This window comes from Gopherus flavomarginatus, chromosome 4 (genome assembly GCF_025201925.1).
Source record: "Gopherus flavomarginatus isolate rGopFla2 chromosome 4, rGopFla2.mat.asm, whole genome shotgun sequence".
In the NCBI taxonomy this organism is placed as follows: Eukaryota; Metazoa; Chordata; order Testudines; family Testudinidae; genus Gopherus; species Gopherus flavomarginatus.
This window is the reverse complement of record NC_066620.1, coordinates 97176707-97190113: the sequence shown is the minus strand read 5'-3', so window position 1 is coordinate 97190113 and position 13407 is coordinate 97176707. Positions and strand designations below refer to the sequence as shown.

Genomic DNA, 13407 nt, shown 5'->3' with positions numbered 1-13407 from the left:
GGCTATATGTCGCCTGGGGAAGTGGTGTTTCTAAATCGGCGTAGAGAGGCACTTGTGTCTACGGGAGCCAAATTTAACTGAAGGCAATTCCACAGCTAAGCAGACACAAGGCAGCTTACATTGACCTAACCCTGTAGTGCAGACCAGGCCTTAGAAACACTGTGGTTACTGCTATGGGCTTAGAAGAACAGAAGTAATAAATGCTATTGAATTTAGGAACACCAAAGAAGTCTATCCAGAGTGTAGGTGCTTCTTAAGATCTGTGGTGGACTCTGGACCTTAGAAGTGCTACCACATATGGGATGGTATATTCCTAAGAACATTATTAGCTGTATGGAAGCAAGAATGCAGTTCAACCAGAGCCTAGCCATCTTAAGGACATGATGCAACATGCACTTATTTTGTTTAGCACTTGATTGTCTTTGGCTTTGCAAATGGCACATCCATCTTGTTAAATCTTGGCAAGTCAGCACCAAGCTGCCATAGCATTAGGCAATAATATAGTTAGTAAATACTATATATGAACTAACAGAAATAATGAAATAATGCCATCTTTGGATGTGGGTTGAAGAGTGCATTTACCACGATTTGTTTAATATTGAAATGCATAAGGTAAGCTATTTAAATGCTGTCAGTTATTACACTGCAGTTTCTTCAAAGATAATATCTTTGTGGTATATTACAGTGAGAAACCATGCTACTCTATTATTCATTTGACCTTTATGATTTTTTAAAAATATTCTTTCCTAGAAATGAAAAGGTTTTAACACAAAGGTTACACTTCAACAGCACTTTATTAAACCTGATGGCTGGCTAATTGGACCGTGAGCAATTAATACAAGAAATCTGATAACTGATTGGGGAGATTGTTTCACTGGAAGAATTTACATATAAAAAATATTTTTTACAACTGTTTTAGATCTACAGTTATGCAAATACATTTGAATTAGACATTTTTCTTTCTTAGCTTAGACCCATACAATGAGATCATTTCAGCATGAAAAATAATATATTACTTAGGACTCATCAGGTAGCAGAGCCATAGGAACCACACAGATACTAAAAGCTATACCTGCCCACATGGCTTTTTAGCTGAAAAGTGTTTGTGGTATAGGGCAGACCGGACGTCGCACTGTTTTATAGTATCTTAATTTTCATGACAGGTTCTCGTGCAAGCTATCAGACCCGTTGTTACAGAGTCCCAATAAAAAAATAGACAATGATTCAAAAAATGTTTTTTATAGAGAAAACATCCTTCACTTTATAAAGAACACCAGATAGGTATTTCCTGTATATCCTTGGTATGCTGGACGTGTTCAGCCCTCTCTCCATAGGTATTGTTCAGGTATCTCCTCTATCCTCAGAAACTGAGGTAACCCATTACATGCCTTTGCTACAGACTAGATTAACTGATCTGATGTGATAGACTCAGCCCCCTTTATTCCTAATAAGACAGGTAAATGTCAATGAAATTACAGTTGTTCCTTATTTTCCAAACAACCTAGAATTTTATCCAAGAAGCAAGAGAGGGTAAGAGTTTGCAACTGTATTTTATTGTAAATGTCCACTCAAGATCAGTTTCTTGTTTGATTTTTGTTTTACTGAAACACGTTCTCATACAGTTATATTCTTCTTTCAAGGTATCCCATAAGGTTCTTTTCTCCATAATTTAGCTCTCATGACAATGCTCAAAAAGTAACAGCAAAAACATAACAGTTCTCTTGCTGTTAAAATAATAACTGCCGTCCCCATGTTCAGCAAACAGTCACTAATTTGCTCATTTCCATGCGTTCAAATCAGTCTGATTTTCTTATTTTTTTAGACGGACTTTTCCCTCAATTCTGAATCCTTTCTGCTCCTTTCATTTGGATTTCAGTAAGTCTTCCCATTCGACTGAGTGCTCTGCACTTTTAGGAATTGCTGGAAATATTGATTGCATTTTATTACGAAATTCTTTCATCTGTAAGGGAGGTTAAAAATATTAAATTAGTCAGCAGTTGTTGTAGAGGAAACAGATCAAGACAGATACACCTCGCAACCTTTGGTTACTCAACAAAATCTGGTTGCCTGAGGTGAGGAAGAGAGAGAGAGACCCCAAAAGCAATTAAAATCAAAGACTTTCCACCTGTGGACATTTTAATCTCAATTAACCAGCCAGAAAACAAACATATCTAAGGACAACCCCATGGGTTCATAACTCTGCAAGACTGTCCAGACAGTCTTCCTTAGATAATTTGCTTCCAAATGATTCACTACACAGACATAATATAACTAACAATGTTTACTTGGGGGAAGAAGGGCAATTACTTGAATGGCAGGAGTACAGATTTTGACTGTAGTGCATATTCCTCCGAAAGAAAGAAAGAAAGGATAAGAACATTTTAATGGGAGAAAGACACTTTAATGAAAGCCTGGTAGTCTATAAGTATGAATCAGGGACTCTAAAAAGTGGATACAAAATCCTTCAATTATATTACATAACTTTATTCTGTTTGATCCTACGATGTGAATATATGTGATGCAATAGGAAGCCTGCTTTTGATATTTTTTAAGGGGAGCATGTAAAGTGTACAGCAATAGCAAGGAAAAATTAGATCTGAAATTCCTATCCCTGTCTACAGAGTCAAGCTTCAATGGATAAAAATGTCTGCTGCAAGATTAAAATATAATCTGGTATCATACATTGCATATCAAAATAACAATAAGTACAATCAAATCTGTATTTGTCCTAACCCTGTTGTCACCGTCTCCACGGTTAGTCTAATTCAGTGGTTTTCAACCTGTGGTCCACAGACCCCTGGGCATCCACAGTCTAAGCACTGGTCTACACTATGAGGTTAGGTCAAATTTAGCTGCGCTAGGTCAATTTTATAAGCAATGAATCTACACAACCAACCCCATTCCATTGACCTAAAGGGCTCTTAAAATCAACTGCTGTACTCCTCCCTGGTGAGGGGAGTAACGCTAAAATCAACCTTGTTGGGTCGAATTTGGGGTAGTGCAGACGCAATTTCACGGTATTGACCTCCGGGAGCTATCTCAGGCCTGGTCTGCAATACGCATTTAAACCGATTTTAGCAGCGTTAAACTGATTTAACGCTGTACCCGTCCACACAACGAGGCCCTTTATATCGATATAAAGGGCTCTTTAAATCGGTTTCTGTACTCCTCCCCAATGAGAGGAGTAGCGCTAAAATCGGTATTACCATATTGGATTAGGGTTAGTGTGGCTGCAAATTGATGGTATTGGCCTCCGGGTGGTATCCCACAGTGCTCCACTGTGACCGCTCTGGATAGCAATCTGAACTCAGATGCAGTGGCCAGGTAGACAGGAAAAGCCCCGCAAACTTTTGAATTTCATTTCCTGTTTGTCCAGCGTGGAGCTCTGATCAGCACGGGTGGTGACGCAGTCCCAAATCCAAAAAGAGCTCCAGCATGGGCTGTACGGGAGATACTGGATCTGATCGCTGTATGGGGAGACAAATCTGTTCTATCAGAGCTCCGTTACAGAAGACAAAATGCCAAAGCATTTGAAAAAAATCTCCAGGCTATGATACAGAGTCCACAGCACAGTGCTGCGTGACAAGCGTAATGGAAAGCCAAAGAATCAAATGGACGCTCATGGAGGGAGAGAGGGTGTACCGAGGACTCCAGCTATCCCACAGTCCCCGCAGTCTCCGAAAATAATTTGCATTCTTGGCTGAGCTCCCATTGCCTGTAGGGTCAAACACATTGTCCGGGGTGGTTCAGGGTCTATCTCGTCAATTTACCACCCTTCCCCTCCATGATAGAAAAGGGGGAAAAATTGTTTCTTGACTTTTTTATATGGCACCCTATGTATACTGCATGCTGCTGGTCGACACGGTGCTGCAGCAGTAAACAGTAGCATCCTCTCTCCTCCCCTCCCCGGTGGCAGACGGTACAGTGCAGTAGGACTGATAGTTGTCCTGGTCATGAGCCCGTGAGTGCTCCTGGCTGGCCTCAGGTGAGGCCGGCCGGGGGCGCCTGGGTAAAAATAGGAATGATTCCCAGTCATTCCCAATAAATGGTACAGAACGGCTGGTAACCGTCCTCATCATAGCAACTGGGGGCTGAGTTCCATCAGCCCCTTCCCTTTCATGTGTAAAGAAAAGATTCTGTACTGCCTGGACTATCATAGCAGCGGGATGCTGGGCTCCTCTCCCCCACACCACTTCATGTCCTGCCTGGACTATCATAGCAGCTGGAGGCTGCGTCCCCCCCATTTTATCTCACTAACAAGTCAGTGTTTCTTATTCCTGCATTCTTTATTACTTCATCACACAAATGGGGGTACACTGCCACGGTAGCCCAGGAAGGTTTGGGGAGGAGGGAAGCAATGGGTGGGGTTGCTGCAGGGACACCCACTAGAATGGCATACAGCTCATCATTTCTGCAGGATCTGACACGGAGCAGCTGTGCTCTCTGGTTCTCTGATACACTGGTTCTCTAGTACATTTGCCCCATATTCTAGGCAGGACTGACTCTATTTTTAGATACCATAAAGGAGGGAATGACCCAGGGGGTCATTCCCATTTTTGTCTTTGCGCCCCCTTGCCGACCTCAGCCAGGGGCACCCATGACAGCAGCAGACGGTACAGAATGACAGATAACCGTCATCTCATTGCCAATTTACAGTAGCGCAGCAGACAGTACAGAACGACTGATAACTGTCTCTGCTGTCATGCAAAGGCAAATGAATGTTGCTGTGTAGCGTTGCAGTATCGCCTCTGTCAGCGGCATCCAGTACACATATGGTGACAGTAAAAAAAAGTTGAACGGGCTCCATGGTTGCTGTGCTATGGTGTCTGCCAGGGCAATCCAGGGAAAAAGGGCGCGAAATGATTGCTGTTGCTTTCCCGGAGGAAGGAATGACTGACGACATTTACCCAGAACCACCTGTGACAATGATTTTTGCCCCATCAGGCACTGGGATCTAAACCAAGAATTCCAAGGGGCGGGGGAGACTGCGGGAACTATGGGATAGCTACGGAATAGCTACCCACAGTGCAACACTCCAGAAATCGACGCTAGCCTCGGACCATGGACGCACACTGCCGAATTAATGTGCTTAGTGTGGCCGCGTGCACTCAAAATATACAATCTGTTTTACAAAACTGGTTTATGTAAAATCGGAATAATCCCATAGTGTAGACATACCCCCAGAGTGCTCCAATGTGACCGCTCTGGACAGCACTTTCAACTCCTATGCACTAGCCAGGTACACAGGAAAAGCCCTGTAAAATTTTGAATTTCATTTCCTGTTTGGCGAACTTAGCAGCACAGATGACCATCCAGTCCCAGAATCACAAACGAGCTCCAGCATGGACTGAACGGGAGATGGATCTGATTGCTGTACGGAGAGAAGAATCTGTGCAGGTAGAACTCCGATCCAGCAGGAGAAATGCTAATATATATGCCAAAATCGCACAGGGCATGGTGGAGAGAGGCTACAACACGGACACAAAGCAGTGCCACGTGAAAGTTAAGGAGCTCAGGCAAGCCTACCAAAAGACAAGGGAGGCAAACGGTCGCTCCGGGTCAGAGCCCCATACATGCCGCTTCTGTGATCAGCTGCATGGCATTCTAAGGGGGGACCCTACCACTACCCCACCATTGTCCGTGGATACCTGCAAGGGGGGTGTCTCACGCAACAGGTAGGAGGATTTTGTGCATGAGGAAGAGGAGGAGGAGAATGCACAGCAGGCAAGCAGAGAATCCATTCTCCTCGACTGCCAGGAGCTTTTCATCAACCTGGAGCCAATACCCTCCCAAGGCGGGTTCCCGGACCCTGAAGCCGGAGAAGGCACCTCTGGTGAGTGCACATTTGTAACTACACTACAGGGGTTAAAAGCAATTGTGTTTAATGTTTGATTTGCCCTGAAGAATCAGGATGCATTCGCGGCCAGTACAGCCATGATGTCCTAACTGCCACATCCTGTGCTTTCTGGAACGTCTGTGTCCATGTGCTCTACACACACATCCTCGTGCTGGTGGCTCCTAGCCAGGTTCTGCACACACTGCAGGGTAATTCACAAGGTGTTTACAGTGCTCACAACAGCAGCGGTGAGCTGAGCGGGCTCCATGCTTGCCATACTATGGCGTCCGCACGGGTGACCCAGGAAAAAAGGCGCAAAATGATTGTCTGCCGTTCCTTTCACAGAGGGAGGAAGGGGAGACTGATGACATGTACCCATGTCATAAACAGATAGCTAAGGGTTAATGTTCTTTTACCTGTAAAGGGTTAACACAGGGAACCAAACACCTGACCAGAGGACCAATCAGGAAACAAGACTTTTTCAAATCTGGGTGGAGGGAAGTTTTGGGTGTGAGTCCTTTGTTCTTGGTCTGTTCTCTTTTCTCGGCTCTGAGAGTGACCACAGGAATCTCCAGGCTTTCTAATCTTCTGTTTCCAAGTTGTAAGTACAAGGATAGTAAGACAATAGGTTTATATTGGGTTTTTTTTTGTATTTACATGTGTGTAGTTGCTGGAGTGTATTCTTTTTGGATAAGGCTGTTTATTCATTTTTCTTTTAAGCAATTGACCCTGTGTATTGTCACCTTGATACAGAGATCCTTTTATGTCCTTTTTTCATTCTTTTTATATAAAGCTTTCTTTTTAAGACCTGTTGGAGTTTTTCTTTAGTGGGGACTCCAGGAAATTGAGTCTGCAGCTCACCAGGGAATTGGTGGGAGGAAGAAGTCAGGGGGAAATTCTCTTTGTGTTAGATTTACTAAGCCTGACTTTGCATACCTTCTGGGTGAGGGGGAAGAGAGATTAGATCTCTCACTACTTGTGTTTCCAGGACTGGAAGCAGGGAATCTCCTAGGGTCGTCCAGGGAGGGGAGCCTGGGAGGAAGTAACAAGGAAACAAGGGGAGGGGGTTATTTCCCTTCGTTGTAAGACTCAAGGCATCTGAGTCTGGGAGTCCCCCAGGGAAGGTTTTGGGAAGACCACAGTGAGCTAGGCACTGTATAATTCCTAGCTGGTGGCAGCAATTACCAGGTCCAAGCTGGTAACTAAGCTTGGAGGTTTTCATGCTAACACCCATATTTTGGACGCTAAGGTCCAGATCTGGGAAGAAATGTTATGACAACCCAAAACCACTCGTGACAATGTTTTTGCCCCATCAGGCATTGGGAGCTTAACCCAGAATTACAATGGGCAGCGGAGATGTGGGGACTGTGGGATAGCTACCCACAGTGCACCGCTAGCCACAGTATTCAGGACACACTCTGCTGACTTAATGCGCTTAGTGGGGACATACACAATCGACTGTATAAAACTGCTTTCTAAAGATCGACTTCTATAAAATCGACCTAATTTCGTAATGTAGACATACCCTACGATTTTCAAAGGGGTCTGCACCACCATTTGAAAGCTTTTTAGGGGTCCTCAAATGAAAAAAAGATTGAAAACCAATGCTTTAATTTTATGGCAAATTTTGCAGGGCAGTAGCAATGTCCTATTTCTTTAAAGAAGGCTTCTCTCTGTAGAAAATGTATATTTATATAGCACTTTTCATCCTAAACTAAGGCCTATTCTGACAACTATGTATTTATCCAGAAAGCACTAAATCTCTTGTGATGGCTGTGGCTTTAAGAATGCCTTTAAGAATGCTGAATGTCTATTTGTTTTCTGCAGATAAAAAGAACTCATTTCCTGGGAAAGCAATTTTTTCCTCACACCTGAACATAAAATTTGGAATATTGTCGACATCTTTTTCTTGCCTTTAAGGACCATCACAGATCTGTTGTGCTTCTCATCTACAGTATCATATTGCTTTTCCAGTGATGCTAGACTCAATGTCCCATTCTTTGCCTCCTTTCATTGCAGCTTCGATGCCTTTTTCCATGCCACCTCCATGCATAAAATGCTCTTCTCATCCCACTGCACAAAATTACCAGTCTCTCTGCTTTCAAATCCCTTCTATAAGCTCACTTGTTCTGTAATACCATTGGTGGTGGCGATGATGATGATGATAATAAATTATAACTCCAAATTAATCTCTCCTGAAAGTTTACTACTGCATCTTGTCTTCTCCATATTATCTTTTAAATTGTCAGCTCTTCAAAGGAGAAATTGTCTATAATATTCTGTGACTGGTACAGTGTCCAGCCTGTTGTTGGCACTTAAATAGTAAACAATATATTATGTCGTTACAGCATTTCTAAAGAGCGTCAGTTTGCTTGAAGTAGAGATGTCACTGTCATAACATATTTCCCAGATTTGGACCTTAGCGTCCAAAATATGGGTGTTAGCACGAAAACCTCCAAGCTTAGTTACCAGCTTGGACCTGGTAAAGCTGCCACCACCCAAAAAATTAGAGTGTTTTGGGGCACTCTGGTCCCCCCAAAAACCTTCCCTGGGGACCCCAAAGACCCAAATTCCTTGAGTCTTACAACAAAGGGGAATAAACCATTTCCCACCCCCCCTTCTCCCTTCCAGGTGTTCCCTCCCTGGGTTCCTGGAGAGATACACAGAAGCAAGCTCCGTGAATCTAAACAGAGGGACTCCACCCTCCCCGTTTCCAGTCCTGGAAACACAAGTACTTCCCTCTTCACCCAGAGGGTATGCAAAGTCAGGCTAGTAAATCTAACACACACAGATTTCCCCCTGACTTCTTCCTCCCACCAATTCCCTGGTGAGCACAGACTCAATTCCCTGGAGTCCCCCACTAAAGAAAAACTCCAACAGGTCTTAAAAAGAAAGCTTTATATAAAAAGAAAGAAAAAGTACATAAAAATGGTCTCTCTGTATTAAGGTGACAAATACAGGGTCAATTGCTTAAAAGAAATATGAATAAACAGCCTTATCCAAAATGAATACAATTTAACACATTCCAGCAACTATACACATGTAAATACAAAAGAAAACAATATAAACCTATGGTCTTCCTATCTTTGTACTTACAACTTGGAAACAGAAGATTAGAAAGCTGGAGATAGAAAAATCACTCTCATAGCCGAGAGGGTCAGACACAAGACAAAGAACTCACACCCAAAACTTCCCTCCACCCAGATTTGAAAAAGTCTTGTTTCCTGATTGGTCCTCTGCTCAGGTGTTTCAGGTTACTCCTTTCCAGGTGAAAGAGACATTAACCCTTAGCTATCTGTTTATGACAGTCACAGCTATTAACTTTTATTGGGAAGTTTTCATATCTGTATTATTCACAAGATGGTATACAATATTATTTCCTAAACCACGTTCATCACTGTACTATCTGGGCAACTTTCAGTAGTGCATTAAGCAATGTGGCTAATGTTTGTCATGAGTGGTTTGTTTTCTCTCTCTCCTTCCTGGGAAGAAAACTGTGTGTGCAGAATTGTGTTTTGTTTTGGGGTTCTTTACCTAATAATGTATTTCCCCTGTCCCTGCCATCCACCACTGAGGCTCTCTTCTCCCACTTCCACTTCTGTGCCTGTTTCAATGCTGGAAAGTTCTTCCTAAACTTATATACAGAGCACTTTCACCCTGCACTCGTCTCCCCATAAAACTTACTTCAGCCATGTTCCCTATCAGAATTGAAATAACTTAGAAAACAAACCCTCTGATGTAAAGGAACCAAGATGTGCATATCTCAGTGACCGAATAATCTTATTATTGTAATCTTTGTCCCTTCTCTTCCAATATTTTTTGCCCACCTCTGAACCTTATTTGTCTGAACTTAGATTGTAAGCTCTTCTGGTCAGAGACTGTCACAAGGTGGCTAGACCCTTTAAATGAAGCAAGTCCAGCTCCTCTGTGCTAGAACAGATACTCTTAATGTGGCCAATTAAGAGGGCAGGGCAGCACCTGCAGCTATAAAGAGCCAGGCAGTCAGTAAAGAAGGGGGAACAGGAACAGGAGGAAATTCTCTGGGAGCAGCTGCCAGTGTCTCCTGGGACGGGAGGCAGAAGGAACCTGCTGGGGAAAAAGAGCTTCCAGAGAGTGAGACCGGGGAGCCAGTGCTCAGTTAAAAGAGCAGAGAAGAATCCTACAATAGGTCCTGAAGCAGGAGGGACTGAGAGAGGCAAAGGAGAAAAGTGCCTGGGAGCTGTATCCCAGGGATTGGCTGAAAAACTATTTTGGGGGTGGGGAAGGTTCCCCCTATGTGTGGAAACTAGAACTGTGTCCGGAAAGAGTCTGGCTATGGCAGTGGGTCTGGTCTGGCCCAGCTATGCTTGGCACAGGACTCAGTTCAATCCCCAAAGTAACTGACAGCAGCCTCAGGGCTCCTCTGACTTGCATCTAACTGCCAATTGCCCAAAAGGGCTGGTGAGCAGCTGGGGATCACTGTAGTGCTGCTGTACTCTGGCCGTGACCCCTATAAACCAGCCATACCCCCTATGCTGAGGCCTGGATGGCATACAGCCAGCTCTACATTAATCAGTGATTCCCCCATGCTGAGGAAATGTTCAGGGGGCTGGTCAGTCCAGCTGTACAACCCCTTTGTACCACTGATATCAGATTCAAGAATTGGGCCCCATGCCTTTACTTGCTCTTTTGAAGTGACTAACATGCTTTTTACTTTATATCTAAACCCTCTTCTTCTCATTTAAAAATCACTGCTCTTCAGGTGGGAACCTAACTTAACAAAGCCTTTCTTATGAACACAAATTACACGGTAATCTTTACCTTCCACATTCCGGCAATACATACCAAAAGTCTCAAACTAAAATTAATTTCATAATAAAAGCTAATGTGCAGCGTACGGAGCTATGCAATGTTTTGAAATGGCTCTTTATTATTGTCAGCAACACTAGGGCACGTAGTTCAATTGCAATGATATCTTCAATTAAGTCTAGTAAACTGAACACCAATAGAATGTATTGTACGTTTCTCTTCTAGCTTCACTATCACAGGCCCCTCTCTGACATAGCCTTTCTAAACCTAACCATACGTGAACAACTTGCACCACGTTCCCTGATTTAACATCCCAGCATGCTTAGTTCCTGGAGACAGCTCTCTGAAGTGAACTTCATGCAACTGAACTTTATATTTTTATCATAGATATTGCAAACCCTGATGCTGTTTTCTCTTACCAAAAAAATTGCAGTGACTTTCCACCTCTGACTGTCAGGCTTCTTTCTAAAAGGGTCTCATCTACCTTACTGCATTAAATAATCTCTAATAGCTACAGATAACTTTTTTTTTATCTTAACCTAATGATCTCATCTTGGGGAAAAAAGAGAGGACCTAAAAGCATCTTCCATTAAATAAATGTCTTTTTAATGTACATTGTTGTCAGAATGTCATACAAAAATGGGGATCGTACTATTACAGAGAGCACTAACGGGTTCGTTCATATTAAAATGAATGGAAAGAGGGTGGGGATGGAGCGTCTCTATGAATCCTGGAATGAAAGTTTTTCAAAGGAATGTTCTCTTTAATGTTTGACATTCATAAAAGGCTACCTAGATTCTGAGGATTATTAGTTTTCTATTTTAGTACTTGTGCCAGTTAAACTTGCTTACATTAGCTTCCATGTCAAACAAGGTTAGATACTCTGAAATGGAATAGTGACTGGCAGCAGAATACAGTATGCATACGTCTGTCATAACCTATTCCCAGATTTGGACCTTAGTGTCCAAAATATGGGGGTTAGCATGAAAACCTCCAAGCTTAGTTACCAGCTTGGACCTGGTAAAGCTGCCACCACCCAAAAAAATTAGAGTGTTTTGGGGCACTCTGGTCCCCCCAAAAACCTTCCCTGGGGACCCCAAGACCCAAATCCCTTGAGTCTCACAACAAAGGGAAATAAACCTTTTCCCTTCCCCCCTCCAGGTGTTCCTGGAGAGATATACAGAAGCAAGCTCCGTGAATCTAAACAGAGGGATTCCACCCTCTCTATTTCCAGTCCTGGAACCAGAAGTACTTCCCTCTTCACCCAGAGGGTATGCAAAGTCAGGCTAGTAAATCTAACACACACAGATTTCCCCCTGACTTCTTCCTCCCACCAATTCCCTGGTGAGCACAGACTCAATTCCCTGGAGTCCCCCACTAAAGAAAAACTCCAACAGGTCTTAAAAAGAAAGCTTTATATAAAAAGAAAGAAAAAGTACATAAAAATGGTCTCTCTGTATTAAGGTGACAAATACAGGGTCAATTGCTTAAAAGAAATATGAATAAACAACCTTATTCAAAAAGAATACAATTCAAAGCACTCAAGCAACTACACCCATGTAACTACAAAAAAACAAACCTATCTTTTTGTACTTACAACTGGGAAACAGAAGATTAGAAAGCAGGAAATAGAAAAATCCTTCCCATAGCCGAGAGGGACAGATACAAGACAAAGAACTCAGACACAAACTTCCCTCCACCCAGATTTGAAAAAGTCTGGTTTCCTGATTGGTCCTCTGGTCAGGTGTTTCAGGTTACTTCTTTCCAGGTGTAAGAGACATTAAACCTTAGCTATCTGTTTATGACAATGTCTTATATTCTAATCATCCTTACTCAATTTTATATGACATACAGATGAGAGAGGTGGCCTTATACTGAATTCAGAGGCTTTGGATTTGTTAAGAGAATCACAGAGGGATGTTATTCTTACTGCCTTTCCCCAAATCTCAAAATTATTGCGGTCATATCAGTTAGCAAATGCAGATCTTGGTGAGCATACAGAAATTGTGAGTTATTCTTAGAAAATGACAAGCAGCAGCCACTCCAAATATTCTAAGAGCAGAGTGGACAGCCTGCTAGCTCAAGGTAATTCTCTAATTTTCTAGGTAAAGGGGAACACTCATTGTGGGTGATTTTATGCCAATGTGCAAAATGACATCTAAAATGAGCATAGAAAAATGCCCTTTTTCAAAGTCTCAGCTCTCATGCTGGATTGGAAAAGTACCATAAATCTTTCCTAATTATTCAAAAATTACAGGTGTAAGAAAATAGCATCTAAAAGGTCAGTCTAGGCAGCACATCATACTTAATCTTAACTACTCTACTCTGTATTGTCATAGGAATGTTTATTAACCTGTCTTCTGGATCATGTATTCCAGGTTTATGCAGAGAAGCAGAGAGAATTCTAACCTTTAGGAGGGTATAATGCACTGATCCTGCAAAGACTTGCATGTGTGCTTAACTTTATGCAATATGAGTAGTCTCACTGAAATCAATTGAACTCACAGTGCATAAAGTTAAGCACTTTACATGAGTGTTTCCAGAATCTCAGCCATATTGTTTACATGATCGTAAATTAATATACGCGTACCATACTTTATATTACTTTAATATATTTCTTTTAAAATTTAAAATTGATGAAGAGGGAGGAAAATTTATTTTGTAAAGGGAATCCCAATGAAAATGAAGCTGTCCTGGCTTTAAAATTTCCTGAAAGTCACTCTATATTTAGGCTTGGCAGAATTCAATTTTTTTTTTTTATAATTTTGATGGATAATATCAAT

General features: G+C 42.3%; 1 protein-coding gene across 2 annotated transcripts in view; it reads right to left on the bottom strand.

Annotated features, from left to right (window-relative positions):
* The window catches only part of TMEM242 (transmembrane protein 242), a 62611-nt gene that overhangs the window by 18938 nt on the left and 30266 nt on the right, over nt 1–13407 (bottom strand). The window contains exon 4 of one of the 2 annotated variants that reach the window (XM_050949955.1): nt 776–1960. The exons of the other annotated variant lie outside the window; for it this stretch is intronic. Within the exon in view, the coding sequence (XP_050805912.1) occupies nt 1862–1960 (99 nt within the window). The 3' untranslated portion in view covers nt 776–1861. Of the gene's footprint in view, nt 1–775; nt 1961–13407 lie in introns of those variants that run through there. 2 annotated transcript variants of the gene reach the window in all.